Here is a 20,907-nt window from a genome sequence, read left to right as displayed (position 1 = left end):
TCTACTAATTAAACTTACGAAAAGGTTAGCCAGAGTTATGTGCATTGCTAGATCACATATCTGTCCAGAGTTATGATTTACAGCCAGGTTAGGCCTATTCAGAAAGGGCAAGGAAGATGTGAAAGGGTTGAAAGATTAGCCAGAACGGGAAGGTTTAGGAGTTATGGTGGGGAAAGGAATCCCAGACAACGTGAACATCCTTCTAGGTGGAGAAATGATGTTCTTATGGCCTAATTATATGCACAGCTATTAGCCTTCTGGTTTAAAACCTGAAATCCTTATAAGTGACTCTGCTAAACTCTGAACTCTCTTGCAAATTTTGAAATGCAATCGGCAAGGTGTGTCTTGCTAAAAGTAAGTAAAAGACATTAACCTATTTTTTGACATTTTGGTAATCGGAGAACAGTCAGGGATGAGAACTAATTAGATAACTTCTCCCTCTCTTCCTTACTAGGGATCTGATTACTTGCCAGAGTTATCCCATGAATTTACAACCCTAGCTAGTAGACACTGGAAAGTGCTGAGTTTGTGTACTAAATTGGGTAGCTGTAAGTGTGGTGGCTGCTTTCCTGCAGTGACTGAGCTGGACACTAGCCATGGGGAGGCATAAATCATTATCCTGAATTCATAATGCTAAATATTTCTGTGTTAGCTATGCTTTTTAGTAAGTGTATCTACATTTGTAGCTATCTTGGTGATGGACCGTATGCCTCCTTGCTGCTCTATTACTGTAAAAATCAAGAATAGATGAATATAGTAAAAAGGATTTAAATAACTATGGCTCTTGGAAATGTGGAAGATGGTTGAATTTCTGGTGAATGTTTTCTGCAGATCTCAATGTACGTTTTCTATAATGTCTTTGATGGAAGTGACTTCTCATATGGGGGGAAAAAAATCTAGGTTGTAGTTGACTGGAAGAAGAACCTGGATCTGCCATGGTGGGAAGGAATTTGCCAAGTTCAAGAGTCCCTTTTATTTAAAGATGCTTATAGGCTGTTCCTGCAAATTACACTTGTGTTCTCTTTGTTTCAGTTGGGCAGTTCTCTTCAGATTTGCTCATGACCAAGTTTATTCAATCATGAAATAAGCCATAGATGAGTAAACCAACACTTGAATATCCAGCATTAGCAGGATTAAAAGAAAACCAACGCAAATAATGCATTCATAGATGTTCAAGATGACAAGTGACAAAATCTAATTTCAAGAGCTGTAGTATTTGTAGCTCTAGTGTTTGTGAGTTAAAATGTTGAAGGAGTTTCCATGAAGAAACATGCACACATGTCTGAAGTTGCTAAGCATTTGCAGGCAAAGCTTGGTGCCACAGGGCTATCTTCTGGAAAGGGACTGCAGCTCACAGTAGAATCTCATGTTTAGGAGGCTTGTGATAACAGTGCCCGTTATAAAGCAGGACTCCTCAAATGGCAGGTACTGATATCTGATGCATTCCTGCAGAGATCTCTTAATTTCTGCTGTTCCAGCTCTTTCCTCCAAACATCTACTACACCTCCCAGTCCCAAAGACGACCAACAGAACCTGACTGGCCTGATGGCCAGTATTGTTTTCTGCTGGGGAGGCTTAAGTTTATCCATTAAATTCCAGTAAAAATTTGGTTGTCCTGCTGTAAAGGCTGGTCTGATGTCGGAGCTTCAATAATGCTACTTGAATGGGAGGCAAGAAGCCAATGTGCCTGCGAAGAAGGGTCACCAACGCAGGGCAGAATACCTACTGTATTGGTTTATTTTGAAAGCTGCTCTCACCCAACTAGTGAAAGTAGAAGGTATATCGAGAAAGAACAGAAAATGAGTTGGGGGGGGGGATAGGGAGCATTAATTTGGGGTGCATCTGCAGGGTTAAAGCTTGAAGAGCTGTACAAAATGGCTAGACAAAGGTAGCGAGAGTTTAGCTGGCGATGTCAGGAAGAAGATTCTGTAAATGATTTCCTGTTGTGTGAACTGCAGAACCTTTACTAGCCGCTTGGCGTTAGTCCGCTCTTTGGAGTGAGTCAGTGTGAGTAAACGGATGGAGGGGCGAGAAGGATGATCAGGAGGTATATTGCTAGTTTTAGAAAGCTAGACTGCCATGCCTAATACCTTAAAATCAACTACAGGATTTGTGAAGCTACAGAAAATGACTAAAGTATAGCGCTGACTTTGAGTCACAAGGCTCTGCCTAGAGGTATTCTAATCTACCTGATGCATTAATTAGGACTGAGAGGTGATTACGCTGTCAGTAAAGCAGTCTCCGTCTCCTTTGTGGTGGTATATATGTGCTTGTGCTCCAGCCAGTGTTGATTCTGATAGTGAAACTGTTAAGCAGACATGTAAGCTTCCTTTATGAAGTGTTTGCAAGAGCAAGTGTCGTTTTTGTTTCTCAGTGCTGTGCTGTAACAGCATTTTCATTTTTTTTACTGATATTTCCTGTCTGTAGAAATACCAAACAAACAGAACTTGCGTCAAATCCAGACTTAAACTGGAGAAAATAAATCAAGTGTTCAATTTTGTACAGAAACTTCAGCATAATTCTTAAATTTATTTAGAGTAGGTGGTCAGCTCTACCATCAAGTTCGGTGACTTTAATCCTATTTATTAATAGCTAGTGATATTGTTTTGCAGTCTGCAGCTTTTCTATATAGCTGTAGTGCTTTCCCCATTTTATTATTTTTTATGTGAGCCTAATAGATTGCACATATACTTGATGCCTTGATTTATTGGAAAAAGGCTTTTTGCAAAGTTTGTGCAGTACAGGAATTCTTGGCACCAGATGAAAGCTAGTAAATTATGTTGCCGTGTTCAATGTTTTGTATTTATAAATATATATAAAAATTATTTTATAAATAAAACATTGTTTCAGTTACTCAGAAGACAAACACTGGTGCAGAAATCATTAGTGATCATGGCAAGAGGTCAAGCTGACTAGCCTGTTCCCAGAGAGGCTTGCTTGTTGCTGGTCCATTTGTGACAGTGTGTCAAAATCTTCTTTGTTTTCTCACTTCTGTTTGTACTCTCTCTCTGTTCCTTGGACAGGTGACTGAGATTTGTACTGGAATTTATATAAACTGATGTTAATATAAACCGATATAATGACCAATGTTAAATTAGTTCTGAAAGCAGATGCAAGTATCTGACCTCCTGAAATCCCTCCTTAGTGGGAAGGAGGTGCCAAAGCATGTTGTATCCTCCTCCTCCTCTTCTCCTGCACTGTCCCTCATTGTGTACTATACATCTTTATAGGTGTCCTAAGAGGAGGTGGTATGCATCTAGTAGAAAAATAACTTGAAGTAGTGAAAACTAGCTGCAGAATGTACTTCAGGAGATGCTGAATTCTTGCATATAAAGCAAATAACAAATTCCAGTCAAATGTTTTGCTCCAGACTACCAGGGGTTTTAGAGTTTTTGCCAATTGGTGCGAAATAAGCTTGACATATAGTCACTGTGTGAGACTGAGCTTCTTAATAAGCTAATGCAAGTGGCTTGGGTTTATTTTGAAACTAATGGACAGAGAGGTCTCCAGTGCATTACAGCCCCTCTCATAACTTCTTCTGAGGTTCAGGTAGGACGCTGGGTGATATCCTGCAAATAGCGAGCGACATAAAGCTTGCCTGATGTAGGAGTAACAATGAGGAAGTAAGTTGAACCCTAATCTATGAATCAAAGAACACGTGAAAGCATCTACCTGGAGGTAAAGAAATGAGGGAGGAGTTGGCAAGTCACTGATGGCAAGCTAGGAGGTGCTTGTTGAGTTTGAATGGAGATGTCCTCTTTGGTAGTGGCTCCTAGATGGCTGTTGCCACACTTTTAATCCACCTAGAAGGAGCCTGAGTTGCACTGCCAGCCTGAAATGGTGATAAGTATCCAGTGGCATCAGCATGCTGGTGGTAGTGAAACTTGAGCTGCCTCGTTCGCTGTCCTTCTCGTAGATGAGTTTAGCGCCCTAAGTGAGCCTTCGCTGCAGGCTTGTAAGTTACTTGTCCCTCTTGAAAGAAGTAATCCGGTACAAGCACTTCCCCTCTCAAGTGAGCGTGACTGAACTTGCTGGATCAGTGTAAAACAAAAGCCCCTCTAGAGCATCTCTGAGAAGACTTTGGCCCTGGTGTGATGTATGCAATTGCTGTGTGAGTAAATGCAGGTTACAGAGGAGCTGCGGGAGACTGAGTACAGCAGCTTTTGCTTGCGCCTTGTAGTTCAACATTTATTTAATTGAATATTTAATCCTTCTCGTTTGAAATCGTTAGAATGAGCATTCTCAGCAATCTGTGTTACTTGGTCTTAACCACAACAGTAATGTACTGGAGAACTGAACTAAATATTTGTAAACATATTGCATGCTTACAACTGTGAGGCATTAATAAAAGCCACTGGATCATGCTCTAGCCAAAGAAAACCAAGCTAGAAGTAGTTGAAAAGAAGAATGTAGTCTGCATCAGTGTCATGTTTTTTGTTAATCTTTGACCTTACTCTTTAGGTTGATAAAGAAGTTATCTACAGTCTGGAGTATTCTGGGTTTTCTTCTACCTCATTCCTGCCTATTTCTTAAAAATAGGCTGTCACTGTTCTTCCCAGTAGTACACCTAGCTGTCAGGAAGCCATGATTTATAAGTGTATTACAAGTGGTTTTAATAGGCTCTGCCCAAAGAGGGTTAATAGTCAAGGGAAGAATTTTGTAGGAAAACTGATTGTGTGAAATATGTGCAGTTGCTGGAAGAGGCATGATGGCAGAACTTGTCCGGAACACACGCTGCACAGAGTTACTGCTGTTCCCATCTAGTATCCTGGGAAGTGAATGCTGACAGCCTGTTGTGTTAGGAGCAAAGCAGGGAATCCTGCGACTTAGAAACCTACTCTATATTTTATTACGCAGAGGTTATAGTCCTTCAAGCCTCCGAGAATGCTAAAGATTCTAGCAGTGACACTATGCTGTTGTGTAATTCGAAAAAGGAATCTTATGTCTTTTGAGTTCTAGCAGTTGGAAAGGATTAAAAAGACAAGCAGGACAGGAAATTGTGTGTCTACTTCAGTTTCTTAAAAAAAAAAAAAAAAAAAAGGAGAGAGAGAGAGAGAGAAATTAGTGTTAATACTACAGAGTTGAACAGTTGGACATTCCTTTTGGGAGAACTGACAGGAAATAATGATTTACAATCCTGGAGTATGTCTGCAACATAAAAGGAAGGGGAAAAAAAGTCACTTGCTGGTTGTGTACTTCTGGTCCTGGATAAGAAATGCCTGTTTTGATGAATTAGCTTACTGAGAAATTTTGCTTAAAACTGACTAGTGATCAAAGTGGTGGGATGCGTGGCTGCTTCAAATTGCGTAACTTAGGCAAATATTAAATTTTTGGTATCTTTTCAGATTATGGCTGTGTTACAGTTCTGTTCTGTGAAAACTGAGCTACCAATTTGTAGCTCGAGTTTGGATAGCTTTTCAGATAGCAGTCACGAGCAAAGCTTGTGCTCTCGGCACCTGGAAGACCTTCGTTTTCTTACCCGTTACAACGGTGTGCGAGAGCCACACAAGCTCGGCGTTTCGGAGGCAAAGCCGAATGTTCGGTTGACAGACATGAACAGCTCTAGCCAGGTAGTCAGTGCTCTTGCTACACATACAGTTGGTTGATTATTTGTTTTTATTCCAGCAATTATGATAAAAGTTTAATTTTAAAAATTTTAAAGTCCTCCAGTTCTTCTAAACTTTCATCGGAGTTGGGGAGGAGGACAGGTCAGCACGGTGCGGTCATGCCCCGAGTGCCAGTGGTGTTGTACTTGGTTTTCCAGTGGTGTTGTACTTGGTTTTCCAGTTGCAAAGATCTAGTGGCCTAAATAGCTTATTTCCCTGAAAGGACTAACATAAGGCGAAGCTACTGCTGCAGTAGCGTTTAGCCACCCCAGCTGGTTTCTGTTGGCTCAGGAGTTAGCTCAGAGTAGTGTTATTATGGGGACGATGCAGAACTGAAACTGGTCTGGCTTTCTTTTTGAAGAAGCTGCCTAACTCTGTTTATGCCAGGCAATAACATAGTCAAATGAGGAGCAGCTATCAGAGCTGTGAAGACCAGGCAATTAAATCTGCAGGCTTATGTGATAAATACAAGCAAGTTCCTGCTGGCTGTAAGGCTGAGAGCTTTCAATATAATCTTTTCCCCTCTCAAATGTAATGGCCTAGCCTTTGAAATGGATAGAGCTGCAGTTTTGTATAAACGTGCTTTTAACCCTATTGGTATGGTGAAATCTCAGTTAATTAGCGATGGATAGTTGTGAAAGCTTGTGCGTGAAGCCTTGGAATTTTTGTCAGCTCTTGCTGACTGGTGTTATCAGTGTACAGTATCGTGGCTGGGAGAGGGTTAACAAGGGCAGAGCTGTTCCTGGGCTTAGTGCCCCCATCCTTGCCAAGTCCCGGGGAACTGGGCTGGTTAGAGGAGCTGAGGAGTGGGAGTCGAAAGGGAGTTAAGCTGAGTTGTTGCACTTTGCATCCTCTTCGGTGGTGACTGCTGCAAACGCAAGGTCAGAAGAGTCAAATGCTCTTAAAACAAATAGTGTCAGTGGTGCACCTTTGTTTTGAGTACCGAAAATGGAAACACATTGGTTTATTATGTAGTCTACAAACACACTTGCTCAAAACAATTAAACAAAACCTGTAGTAACTTCCTGGGTTTTCCTGTTTGTCTTTTCTGCATTGAACAGCATCTGTCCCAACACAACCTTTGAACGATATTGCTTAAATTATGAGTAGAATTAAAAAAAAAACTGTACAGTTATGCATCTGTGTAACCATACATCTACATAATTATTTTTAGTACAAACTTGTTTTTATTTGAGCCTCAACACAGAGTGTTTAGATGACCAGAGACCTGTGGACGTTTTGGCGGAGGGTGCTTTTCCTGGAAGTAAAGCTAAGTGCAGTGAACACCCTGAAGAGAAAAGCAGATGCTGGCAAAGACAGCTAAACAAACTTAGATACTCTTATAGACATCTTCATAATGTTTTTCCCTGCAGTGGTACCATGGGAACACTATAGCAGATACTTAACTGGAGATTCTAGATAGCTGAACATCTTTGGAGGAAACTTATTACAGAGCTTTCATCTAAGGTAATATTTTTAGTCTTTGAAATTCCTATGATCTCTAAATCCTTTGGTGACTTGAGCTGTAATAAAACTTCATTTAGGATTTCTGTCTGAACTCCCTACTCCTCCACAGGAGTTCTGTGCTGGATGAAGCAGGAATGGTGGAAAACTGCCTCATGTCAAGTAAACACTAAGCTCATTAAGTCCTGCAGCCTCAAAGAGCTTGGCTCCAAGAGCAGCCCAGACTGGGAGACGGGCTGTCTAATCACCTTCTCAGTGAGCAGAGGTTTATAAGCCTCTCCATGTCTACAGGCAAGAATTCTGTACGAGTGTTTTGTCTGGAGATCTGTTAAGAAAGCCCTGTCTTCAGTATCTAATTTACCCTGAAAATTAAGCAAACAGAAATCTACATGTGGACTGTAGAGGTAGATTAACTCTGTTCTTGTTATGGCATAGATCAAATGGATTGAGTCAACTGTAGTAAGGTAAAATATGTCCAGAGTTGGGGGGGGACACCCTCATTCTTACGCAGTTTGTGAAGACTTTATGGGATTTTTAAGTGCCTATGTTAGTTCTTATATGCTGCTGTCAAAACTGAAAAAAATACATCACTGGGAGCGCTCTTTCCTTTATACATTCAGAGAACATGTACTGCTGGTTTTGACATCTTAGATGTGGTTCCTATCTCTTTGTATGTAAATGTCTACAGCTACTTTAGATACTCCAGCAGAGACAGAGGTCTGGAACCAAAGGTTGCTGCTTTAATGGTGGTTTTTTAGCATCATCTTTCCCTAGTTTTTCTGTCTTCTATTAAACAATTCCAGCTGGCAGAGGAGGAATGAGCACTTCCATCAGTGTTCCCACGATCACTAAGTAAGGAGCACGACCCTGTGACCACGTGCCAGCTTTCCTTCTTTGACGTAAGAGATAGTGGGAGGTAAAGACAATACTTGGTAAGAAAGATCCCCTGCCTGAGCTTGGCTGCGGGAGCTGGGCTGTCACAGGCCACCTAAATAGTGCCTTTCTCTGGAGACCGAAAGGCTAGTAGCAAAAAGTGCATATTCTGCCTTATCTGTATTTGGAGGAAAGAAGAAAACGTTACCGTCACTAGGCAGCAGGAGGTTGTTCCTAAGCCCTTTGGTTGTACCTTTCCTTTAGCACAGACTGATATTTCATCTTCAGCTGTTCTTAAATATTTGGCCCTTCCCGAGAAGGGGACTGTTTTCTGTGCCCGAGTAGGAGGAAGTGATTTGCCAGAGCACTCGTGAACAGTATTTGGGGTAACTTCCTATTTTTGACCTTGCCAACTGCACAGATCAGCCTACGAGGGGTGGGGAGGGGGAAGGGAACAGACTGACCAGAGCTTTTGAGGCTTCTTGAGATATTAGTGCTTGATGAAGATCTAGTGTGGATGTAGTTGCTTGGCCCTCATTTCTCCAGCTCCTTGCTGGTAACCTTCTGTTGCAGGCTACGTGCTTCTTTGCCAAGGTAATAGCATCTTCATAGTTAAAAGGCAGCCATGCAGTTTGCCACTTTTGCTGATCTGTTTTAATAAAACAAGAAGGAGTTGTGCGCCACAGAATTCTGTCTGCAAGGAAGATGCAAGAGCAGTATCCAGTCTTTTGCCTCCATTGAAACCTACCTTGTACGGAGCGTCATCTTTACTGGAGGGGAAAAAAATTATTAATGCACATCTAATGAAAATGAGGGGAAGCTTGGACTTTGTAAAGACTTAGTCACCACTTCTGATGTGAATGTGATAGTCAGTTTAGTAATGGATATGTGGTAGCTTTTGAAGATAACTAGACTTCACTCCAGACTTGATTCACCCAAGCATCTGCTTGCTGTGTTATTCAAGTATTTAAAGAATATGGGGATGTTATATGCTTGTGAGTAAATCTTCCTTCAATCACAACCAGTTGCTATTACAATCTTCTATTCTTAGCGTCAATGCACCTTGCTTTTAGTTGAGGTGAGGGCTTAGATATTTGGGATACTATGGCAGCTGTGTCGGGGTTGATGCCTACTCTCTTGTGAATGAGAGTATTTTGAAGAGATGATGTCCTGTAGCCTAAAGTGGATGAGAAATAAGTAATCCCCCAACCTAGGCAGTCTTAACTTGCTGGCTGTTAAATACTTACTTTTGCTAGTGAGCAGCTAGTGGCTTTTGAGAATGGATGTCTAATTTCAGAATGGATGTCTACTAAGCTAAGAACTCCTTCGTTTCTTCAGTGGTAGAGTATAACTTAATTGCAGGAAACTTCACTTCCTGCTTCTCCTTACGTGTTTGTGTGTGCTACTTTAACAGTTTGATCATGTAACTGCTTTAGTTTTGAAGCCTTCCTTAAATACATTTTTTTAGAGTGTGGATGAACATAAGAGGGAGCCATTAATGCGAAGTACGTTGTAGGTGGCTGGAAACAGCAAAGAGAAAAGGAAGGGTAGGAAGCAATAAAAACAAACTTGCTGTGCTTCTGCTGTATGATGACCTGTGAAACGAAGTGACTTGTGCAGATTTTGGATACTATTAGGTTTGTGGAGAAATACCTGTTTATATCTGTTGGCAAGAAGTAGAGCTAAAGGGTTCAGCTGATCAAGTATCTGTGGGAATGTCTGTTGCAGATATTCAGCCTCTCTAAAGTCAAATTTAATCTCTTTTTTTTCTTGTCAAAATTGGATATAAGACCAGCTGCAACAAGCCCAGTTGGACTATGTTGCTGTGGTTTCTCTAAATAACTAAAGCCCCTGATTTCTCACGTACAGGGAGCTTTTAGTTTGTGTTTTGTAGGAAGAAGGAAATAATGTGTCAAATCTTGTGTACATTTCAATCTGTTCTTTGATAAAGCTGAAGGAGGGAGAGCTCTGCATTGAAACAGACTTTGCTTTGGATACTGATTATCTCAGACTGAACTGCACAATATAAATAAGGAAGTACTAAAACTGCTTCAGGAGGGGAATCTTACAGTTTGCTAACACAGATTATTGTTAAGATACCATAGGAAAAAAACAGTGCGTGAAACAAAGTAGATTAATGTAGAACAAGGCACTGGTAAAATGGGTTTCTGGAGGGGTAAGGCTTTCTGCTGCCCTTCCTGAAGAAGGAAGTAATGCAGGGACAGGTATGCAAATATGTTATGCTTCGGAGAAGATAGTTATCTATAAACTGTATAAAGGAATTGCCTGTGTTGCAGCTGCACACTTGAATCGAGGATTTGTAAATGAAACCTGTTCACTGTATATGACGGAGTTGCGTATTTAACCATTTCCATCAACTCCAGTAGCAGAGGGTCTGCTGTAGCATGCCTCGTACAGTGGGATTTCAGGCTCGTGAAGATGCATCTCTTGCACTTGCCTCAATTAGTGTCAAGATAGCGTGCACAAAGTCTACAACGAGATTTCATCTGCTAGCTCGCGTTGAAGAGACGATGTAGCTTATGCTTTAATTTGTGAAGTTTCCTGTTCTGCATAGAATTGTAGCATCAGAACAATAACCATACAACCAAGATCCAAGTCTCACGAGCTGAAAGCTTGGTGCTGACAAAAATGGTCCTGCTGTGTTTCTTGCTTTGCTCAGTCATGTATTAGAGCTGGTTCAGCTTGCTGAAGGAGGCATGCAAGCGTTGGAAAGTCTTTGATGAGGTAAGGATTAGACTCGTATTCACCAGCAGCAGGATGTTAAATTGGTGACATGCCACCAGTTTAAGCCATGCCCTCAAATCCCTGGCCTAGCAATATGAAGGCAATCATCAGCAATCAAATGGCACTGAGCTTTATTGACATCTCTCGATATTAATATAAAAGATGATGTTGCTTAGAACTAGAATCTATATCTCTGTCCTGTTAGAAGAGTTAAGCACAATTCTGGTGCAGTTTGTGCTTTTTTTTGTGTGTGTATGAATGAGGTACTCAGCTGTACGTATTGTGACTGAAGGATGTTGTTATTTCTGCAGAGTGACCAGCAGCTGGATTGTGCCTTGGATTTGATGAGGCGTCTGCCTCCCCAGCAGATAGAGAAGAATCTCAGTGACCTCATTGACTTGGTGAGTATTGGATGTTTTAACCAAATAACGGCCTGAGTGTGATGAAGGTCTGGTTTGTAAGTATATGTCGTGAAGCATCTTTGAGGTGGGGTGATCCATGGTTCTCTACTTGCATTTTGGCAAGGTCCAGGAATAGAGCAATTGCCAAAACAGTGTCAGGAATCTAGATGTTTATTTTGGGCAAGCCAACAGATGCTAGTATGTGCGCATGGGCATGCTTTGGATGAAGGGTCATTAGCAGCTTTTTTTTTTTTTTAATAAAATCACCAGTTTGGAGGGTCCTGTTCAGTAAAACTATTTTGGAACAGTTAATCCAAGCTCGATGCACATGTATATGTGGGTATTATCTCCTGTTAGGCTAGCTGCCAGCCTATGCTTTCACACAGGATTTCTGCTGTAGGTACAGTGGACGTGCTATGACATGTGCTTCAAAGACATGACTGTGATGGAATGTTTCAGAACTGTAACTCTGGGATTCTGGAGAATGCTCAAGTTTGTTTATCTGTAAACAATGCCAGTGAATATCTGAGGGTGTGGGGGAGGAGGAGATGATGACCTCCCCCCAAAAAAACCAAACATGGCTGAGTGACGTTGTGCTAACACCTTTTTTTTTTAAAAAAAAAAAACTCTTGCCCCAGCAACATTTACTTCTCTTCCATAAATTGTTAGGAGTGGAAACTAACCTGTAAAGACTTAATGATGCACATGCTCATCACCAGCTGCATAGAATTTATTTGTCCTTGCTGTGAAGTGAGTAGATATTCTTGGTTTCTTACACTTGGTTTCTTACAGTGTCAACTGTCCCAGAAAAGTGTGTGACACAGTTGCCCCTGGAACAACTTTATGTATTACAGAAATATGGATATAATGTACATAAAACCTGCTGTATAGGCAGTTGGGAAAACTTCCCTTGTCCAGTCCAAGTACATGGCTTGTCTACAGCTTTCTAACCTAAGCTTCCAAGCTTTTGTGGACTGATGACATGGAGAGGTCTTTGACCTTTGAATGAAGCCTGTTTTACCTTTTCATGAGAAATGCATTCCTTTTCTGTGGCCAAACGTCTGAATTTATTTTCCTACATTTCTGACAAACCTGGAGCCTTGTCTGATGAGAGACCTTAATCTGATGGTTCTGCACATCGTAGCCACTTGAACTTAGTACTTCACTTGTTTAAACAGTGCTTGAGCCCTCTGTCATCTTTGTGTGCAGACGTGCTGATCTTGTATCACCTATAGTGTAAGTGATGCCTAACCTTCAAGTGAAAGTTTAGCTGACCTGTTCAGCAGACCTCCAGACGAAAAGATCGTATGTAAAGGATTCCCTCGAATGGCCTTGGACCTCTTGTGTACGAGCATCACAGTGGATACCCTGTTCAGATTTCTGAAGTCTCAAAAAGTTATTTGTATCCCTAGATCTATTCAGGAGATCACTGAGGATGCAGGAAGGGAAAAGCCTTTCCTACCTGACCAAAGAAGTTGATATTTGATCTGGTATGTGCTCAGCATATTCCTTCAGCAGCAGAAGTCCTACAGAAAGAAGCTTCAAGAAAAGCTTCAAGCAAGCCATATTCACCATGAATAAACTGGTGAAATGCCTGAACTCTTCTCTGCCAAAGACTTTTTCTTTTAATAGATCAGGAAAATAATTCCTTCTGTTGTATGCTTTGTGCTGTGATTTGAGTAGGCTTTCCATATGATATTGAAGCTGATGTTAGTGAACTTGGGAGGAACGGTCAAAAAGCTATAGCTGAATAAAGTTTATCAAATGCTACTTAAATGCTGCTTTTAGCCCCGTAAGTCAGGGTACAGGTAAGAAAACTGGGTCAGGAAAGAAATTACTCTGTGCGGGAAGGTAGTATTTCTCTTCCTTGAAAGCGTTTAGTAATTGGCTACATCTGCACCATCTAGACTCCTCGCAAATGAAACATCATTTTGTGGCTACTGCTGGACGTAGGATGAAGAATAACTAAATCGTTGAGATGGTTTGGTGTGAATACAGTTGATTTTCTGATGAAGCTTGGAGTGAACTAAGATCAAGATTTGAGCAAGTCTAAGGACTATCTGGAACAATGAGATGTTTGGGGAATTATGGTAAACTTGACTGTATAATTAGCATGAGGTTTTTTTAATGACTCAGAAAATTGCTGGTTACCTCTAAATGTTGGAATTACTTCTGGATGGTGCTCATTAGTGCTCTACATGCTTTCTGTCAGCAGCACGCTCGCTAGCCTTCTTCTTCGTATTGAAAGTGTAATGTGAAACAGAGCAGTTTGAACCATGCTCATTAGAATGAGGGTCTATAATTCCCACTCTGCTTTCTGCATTCCCTGCTCTGGGATGGAGTTGAAATAATCTGTGAAATCCAGAATGACTACTTTATTGCTGAGACATCCATAGATCTCTTTTGCAGCCTGCTCTGACTGACCTTCAGCATACAGAAGTTCACACTCCTGTTAGACAAGAGCAATGTATACATTGATACTGCAATAGTAATATTATACCTGCAATGGTTCCAAAAACATCATGAGTCAGACTCAAGCAAATAGTTCTTGACCTTTTTTTGGCAGTTTTATCGAAACCTTTACAGTCTATGGTTTTATACTGTTTGCTATCATTACCAGACAGTAGCCTCCTTGACTCGCAGGACGGTTGAGGCTGGAAGGAACCTCTGAAAATCATCTAGTCCAACCCTTTACCCTGCTCAAGCAGAGTCCTAGAGCACATTGTTCAGGATTGTGTCCAGATGGCTTTTGAATATCTTCCAAGGAAGGAGACTCCACAACTTCTCTGGGTCGCCTGTTCCAGTGCTCAGTCACCCTTGCAGTAAAGAGGTTTGAAGTAAAAGGTCAGACTCCAAATGCATGACAAGCACGAGCAGGTTCATTAAATCTGTGATAGAATTATAAAAGATGGCACGCTGACTTCCCTTTCTTCGTATTTCGTTTTCTTGCCTCATTACACTTCCATGCTGGAGTAGACTTGACACAGAGGCCCAACTCTTTTTTTCTTTCTTTTTTTTTCTTTTCCCCTCCTCTGTGTATGGAGCATAGCTTATTTCTTAAATCTGCTTACAGCTTACCTTTAATAGTCTTTCTATAGTTCTGTGCCATGAGGCTGGAAATTGCTCTCCAGACCGGTGTGTGTAACTACTGTTCTGATGCTGTTTTTTTAAGATCCAGTGAGAAGAGATGGTGATGACTTTGACTTTGCATGCAAAGAGGTTTCCAAAACCAATATAGTAAGAAACTGACATCAACTTCCAAGGCTTGTCATCCTGCTGGGAAGGATAACAGTGCTTAAGTCCCCTCACTCAGGTCCTTGTTGCTCTATCAAAGCCAGGTTCTGCTGCTTTTTAATAAAAACATCTGAATGCCAGTGCATGTATGGAACATGTTCAGGATTGTACATTACTGCCCCCAAGTGTTGAGCTGACAAGGGAAAGGGTCCAAACTTGAACATGAAGAAAGAGGTTGGGTAGAAGAGGAGAATTTTTGGGTCACTGGCCCTCATCAGACCAGACACTTTTCATTCGTTAGCAATAACAGTTTGTGGTTTGCCCTTTTGCCACATCTGTTGTTGCTTTTTCAGGCTGCAGAGTCTTCAATTAGAGTTCATTAGAGACCTTGTCAGTCATAGGACTCTCAAAGTCCTGCCTGAAAGAAACTGTGCGTGGTGCTAGTAATGTTGCTAGTAATGTGCCTTGGCATGGAGTGCTCTGTTTGGAGTTTAATTAGTCGTTACTTGTACATAGACTACTTGGAGGCTGTCAGAATATACATGAGGACTTCGAAATCACACTACAAAAAGTAGAGTTTACTGTAGGTGCATAACCTTTTTAAGGATGACTGATCTAAACCTGAATAGTTTTCTGTTTAGCTCTTTTGAGCACAGGAATAACAAGCCTTGGAACATATAACTGTCCACAAGCAAGTTCACAGTGTAATGCAGTTCCCATAACAGCAAAATCGTAAAGGTGTCTACACTGTTCTTAAATGGTGTTGTCATGAGGGTACCCCAAGTGATAGCACTCATCGTATTATTACAGGTTTTGATTCTGTGTTGCGTGGATACTGTCTCACCTCCTTATTGCCTTAAGTTGTCCAGAAGAAATAGGCGCTATCGATATCCTGTACTTCTGTGATAAGTAACGAAACAGATGCATCTCCCTTCTGTTCCTGTCACTTGTCTGAAAGGAGAATGTTAAAGGCATTTCTGGATGGAAAAGCTGCTTGTATCATTTAAGAATAAGATTTTCTTCTGGTTCATGACACCAGGTGGTGTGAAGTAAGAATGCTGGTAGAAGTCACTTCTGAGTGGCTAAATGGTTTGTATCAAAAGATCAGGACAGTCCTGAAGAATTATCCTGCTTCCTTCCTCTTGAGATAGCAAGTTGACAAACAGAATTTCTGAGGATCTCTTTGAAATAAGTATCTCTTGTCTCTTGCAAGAGTATTTGAATCTATTTGCTTTGGCTAGAAGACAATGGAGTTCTATTTAGCTGGAAATAAGTGCCACCTTCGACAGAAATATCCTATAAATGTGTGGCTCTTGTAGTCTGTCTTGAAGTTAATGTAAGAGCTTTTGTTTTTGAGAGAGACATCATGGAAGGTGATTCATAGTGTTCTGCGTTTCAGGAAGCAGGTGGAACATTCCATATTTATGTTCCAAAGCCATAAGGTTATATGGAGTCTGACCTTAGTTTAGGCTATTCTGGTGTGCAGAATACCTGCCTGCCTACTTCATTTCCTCCAAAAGAGTATGGTTAAATGCCTCACATGAGTGGGCTTGGGGAGAGAGGAGGCATGGGAGTGTGTGGGGTAAGTCAGTGTCCCTGTACTTTTAGCTGTGCTCTTCCCAAGAGAAACCTTGAAGAAGGCAGAGGCTTTCAGGTAGTGCTGTTCTGGAGGATCTCTTCCAAGGACAACTTGGAAGCACAAAGAACAAGGTAGGTGAAAGACAGTCTGTCATGCCTTCCTTTTTTCTTGCAAGGCTGTTAGCTTTGCAGATTTATCTTGGAGGGGTGAATCTCTGGCCAAGGCAGAGAATAGGAGGAGAAAGATGGAATTTGGATTAATTGTGCTCATGGGCCATGTGCAGCAAATAAGGGGTCTCTAATAGGTCAGTCTCAATGACTTTGACCTGAGTAGGAAAGTTAATGTGCTCTCGGCCTTGGCAGAAGCTAGGCAGGTTCCTTTGCAAGTAAGAAATTCCTGTTGAGTGTTTATTCTGGATGTTAGCCTATACATATACATGTGTATATATATAAACGAGACAAAAAAATCCAGCAGACTCGGAAAGATCAGGTTGCTAGCATGAAGCGGGGACAGAGAATCATCCTGACAAAACTGGATCAAGAAACAAACAAGCAGACTGGCCAAAGGAGTGGCATTTGCTCACAGCCATGACTACTTCATCTCTTTTCCCAGTAAGATTAAGATATAGATAACATTCTACTTAGTCCCATTTCTACTCTTTCTGTGTTAAATATGAAAACTTACTGGAAGTAGCAACTCAAGTCCCTGCTACCATGGAAGGATCAATAGAACTTAAGTTCTTCCCCATAAATGTAGTAACCAATAACTTTTTTTTTTTTTTTTAAGGGTTCATTTGCAGTTAAAAGATTTGGGAAGGTGCTAATCTTGTGTTTTGGTTTCTCATCACAGGAGCATGATTAGAAGTTTTTAGTAGAATGCATTATTCTACTTTTCAGAAGGTCACAGAGTGATGTTTCAAAGTGTTTGAGATATTTGAACACTCTTCAGGAGCTTGCTTCCTATGGATAGTGTACTTCTAGACAAGCCTCAAGTGTGCTTGCATGCCTTTAGTACCTGAAGATACATGAAGCTGAAGAATTTATCCACAGAGAAACTTAATTGCTCGGGCGCAAACCATGAAGAACATGAGAATGTGATTGAAACTCTGTGTTTTGAATCCAAAAGCCTCAGCAGTATACAGTATTGAGTAGAAAGATAAAAACACAATTGAATGCAGATGGTTAGTTGAACGAGTAGCAAGGGTGGAAGGTGATTTAAAAAAAATAATTAAAAAAAATCAGCCCCAGTAAAAAATGGAAGCAGAGCTGCATTGATGGCCCAGAGGTCTCAAAGCCAAGATCCCTTGACCTGCGGTTCTTTCTGAACTTGTTGACGTGTGTGATAGGCTCTAAGCTCTCAGCAGCTACCCAGCTGGGTTTCTAACACAGAGGGGTTTGGCTAAGGAACAGGAGTCTTGTTCACTGAGTAAGTTGATAGTTGCTGAGAGCCAGTTTTCCATTTGGTGAGTGGCTGTGAGTTAGAAGCATTTCCAGCTAGAAAAGATTGCCTCTGGATACCTTGATGGGAATTGGAGATAGCAATTAATGTATGTAAATTGTTAATGTGACACTTGGCCTAGAGTTAGCAACCCCATTTCCCATTTACTTGCATGAAATTATATAAATTTTGACTTCACTTCTTGTTTCATATTCACTATTCTTTCTCTTTTTAAGCCTAAGCAATCTTCCCCCCTCCCCCCCGGCTTCTCCCATTGCACTGCTGATGTTGCAAACCCTGAGAAAAATGCCTGTTTAGATACATTTCTAATGGAATATTGGGGTGGTGGTAGAAGGGAGGTGCTTGATTGGTTTGAAGTCTAATTAGAAACTCATCTAACCTCTTCCAAAGAGAGAAGCGAGGCTATGGAAATGTCATGGTAAAAGAGTGAATGTCCCTGTGTTTTCCTTAATTGTTGCTGGATATCTCCAGCACCAGCTGGACTCTTGACACAAATAGTCAAGACTTCCCAAGATATTGATACGCTGTGATGGCTCCTGGGACTTGTGACTGGTAATGAGATACAGAAGCCTTCGCCTGGAGGTCACTAGTCAAAATCTAGGGCAGTCTGGTTGTGCCTGCCAGATGGCTAGCTTTTGTTTCTCCATAAGCTACCTAATGCTGCCTCTAGCAAAAGCCCTGTTCTATCCCACAAATCACAAGGAATGCCGAAGATTGTTTTTTGAAGAGCAGTCACCTTTCAGAGTTTTTATGTATAGTCCTTCAGCTAAATTGAAAAATTCTCTGTAATCAACGTGTTTCTGTTGTGACACTGCTAACTAGACCAAATCAGCTCTCCAACCCTATTACTTTTTGCCTTTTTTTTTTTCTTTCTTTTTTTTCCTTGCTTTTCATTTTTGCTAGTACTTGCTGTGCTGGAATTCAACACAAATACTTGAATAAAGCTGAGCTGTTTCAAATATCAATTACATCTGGTCTTAAATGGACTTCTGTGCTTAAGTGTCACTTAATAAACAAAGCTTGAGAAGAATTTGTGGCCCTTGGACATCCGATGGATCAAATTAAGGTTTAGCAATGTGTAGATTTGTGGGGGTGACTTTACTAGTGGTTATAGGCCCACGATGAGTAGAGCCAGGCTTTCTTCCTGAGTTTCCACAACATCCGCTAAGCCGTGTCTGTGTTCTGCAGGAACAGGAAATTCTGAGGCTGTGGAATGCCTCAAAAATTATAACGATATTTTATTAGACGCTGGCCCAGAGGGGAGGAATCCAGGCTGAAGTGGATTCTTGCAGAAGCACTGGGTAACGTGTGTTGCCTGCTGTTTGCGTTTGAGTGATTCTTCCCGGGCAACGTGGACAGTCTGTTTTTGCTTCTGTAATGACCTAAGTTGTCTTCCCTCTTATCCCTAAAATACGTAAATAAACAAAATAAAAGCTCTAGGATTTTACCCACAATTAAAAAATACATCTTTCTATGTGCATGTGGGTTTTATTTAAAAACTGCTTGTGTCATGTGTAAACGGATGCTGCGTGCAAGTATTGATTTTTTTTGAAACTCAGGTGGACTAGATCTAGTAGTATGTCACTGAATGTTCCCTCTCATTCCTTGAGGAAAGATGGGTTTCATCTTTAATTTTGCTGCATTTAGTGTAGTTTCCCAGTGTGTGAGGTTCCTGTGCAGGTCAGTACACACTTGAAGCAGACTCTGAAACGGGGAGAAGCAGGTATTTCTAAGCACAGAAGCTCATGCAAACAGCATTACTCTTTCAGTTATAAACATGATTTATTTCAGTCAAGGCTGTAAGAGGGGAAAAAAATATTACCTTAGTGTATGTGAAATGCATAGCTGCTAAACCAGAATCCTAACTCTGTTCTGAACAGGTTAGGTGGAGATTTTGATGCAGTTCAACTGGCATGATCAAAACAAAGGTGGAGAAGGGATGGGGTACCCAAAGAGCTAAACTTGCGTTTCTTCTGAGCTTTTTTTTTTTTTTTTTTTTTTTTACAAGTTTATTTAATCATCTTTAGAAAATGATACAGAAACAATTGTTTAGTTGATAAACCTCCCTTTGCGACTCTCTTATTAGGCTCGCTGGTCCAGCAAGTGTACAGTTTCTGCTCTGGCACAAATGATTATTTGTCTTGATAGCAGAACGGCTGACTTAATTAAAACACTGTCCGCATACCTGGCTCACTGCGATGGAGACTACTGTTACACGAGACAACAGAATCCTTGTTCGACACGCGGTAGAAGATGCTGAACTCGGTTTCATTCATTCCCCCTCCCTTCTGTACTACACGCTCATTGTATATCCGCTCGGAAAGCCGGGGAGGGGGGAGACCCTCACGAACACGGTGCTTGTTGCACGCTCGGTGCTTCTCAATGGCACTGCTATTCAGCTCCCTTCTGAACAGCCGAGTCTGAACCCCTGAGATTGCTCTTTTCTTTTTCTTTTTTTTTTCGTTTTTAATTTACACTGAGGGTGGTCTATACATACAACCACTGTAATAGATGGTTGAAGACTTATTTGTGGAAATACAGGCGCATTGGGGGCTGGTGTGTGCTATGAGCCGAATTAACTTAGTAATGACCTTTAGCAAAAGATATAAAGTTAAGATTGTATTCTACGTTTGACCTTCCACTGCTTGTAAGAGGGGAAAACTTGTGTCAGAATAAAGAGAGGGAGAACGCTCTTTGCTTATAAAAGCAGCTACTCCTGTATTCAGTGTTTTTCTTGTAATGACACTTACTTATAATGAAGTGATAAATTGAATAAAATCACTGCTTTGGCATTTCAGGATTTGGCCTGCAAGGGTGGGTACACTTTAGTGTATAAATCGAAGTAAAAATTCCCTATATATGATGGTTGGAGAGAGGTGCGCCTACCCCAGTACAGCGAAGTGCCTTTTGGCTTTCCGCTTACCAAACAGCAAGCTAGCAGGAAAGGTTCGCAGTGCAGCTCATCTGGTTCAGACTGAAAATTCAGAAAGTAAATGGATCACTTGATCTTCTAAGCGCTGCAGCCTTCAGGAGAACTTAAGATTCCCCCCCCCCCCCCATGAATATAAACTCTTAATTGTAGAAGAATCTGAATGTGCATCAAAGTAATTTAAATGCTTTAGGAAGCATATGAAAAAATTTAAGGAAAGGTACATGTAAAATAATTGCTCAGTGGTTACACTGCAGCAGTTTGTTTAGCCTGGCTGTGCCAAGTGTCTTACCATTGCTTGTTCTGAATTGCAAAGGACTTAAATTCAGAAGGAATTGAGTATTCTCACAAGCACGTTGCTGAGACGTTTAAAAATACAAATGACTTTGGATTACTGCCTTTGCCTTGTAAGCAGCTTCATGACATAGAAGGGGAAGACTAAGGTGTGTAAATCCTTTAAATTCATTCTTAGAAAGAAGTACAATAGCTGTTGAAAACTGATGTAGTAAATGGCACGGAAATTATTCTCTTGGAGTAACTGTGCCACGCTTGGATGTTTTGCTGATAGTTAGAATTACATGAGTAGTTCCATCATCTGGAATATCGCCTTTCTTTTTG

General features: G+C 41.0%; 1 protein-coding gene across 3 annotated transcripts in view; it reads left to right on the top strand.

Annotated features, from left to right (window-relative positions):
* Positions 1-20,907, top strand: part of CAPZB (capping actin protein of muscle Z-line subunit beta) — a 68,125-nt gene that overhangs the window by 16,821 nt on the left and 30,397 nt on the right. For 2 of the 3 annotated variants that reach the window (XM_062593330.1, XM_062593329.1), the window contains exon 5: positions 11,000-11,089. In XM_062593330.1, the coding sequence (XP_062449314.1) occupies positions 11,000-11,089 (90 nt within the window). Of the gene's footprint in view, positions 1-10,981; positions 11,090-20,907 lie in introns of those variants that run through there. The other variant, XM_062593328.1, reaches the window with a different exon arrangement.

The sequence above is a fragment of the Rhea pennata genome, chromosome 22 (genome assembly GCF_028389875.1).
Source record: "Rhea pennata isolate bPtePen1 chromosome 22, bPtePen1.pri, whole genome shotgun sequence".
NCBI classification, from domain to species: Eukaryota; Metazoa; Chordata; class Aves; order Rheiformes; family Rheidae; genus Rhea; species Rhea pennata.
The sequence above is the reverse complement of the archived record's forward strand: the minus strand, read 5'-3'. Positions and strand labels throughout refer to the sequence as shown.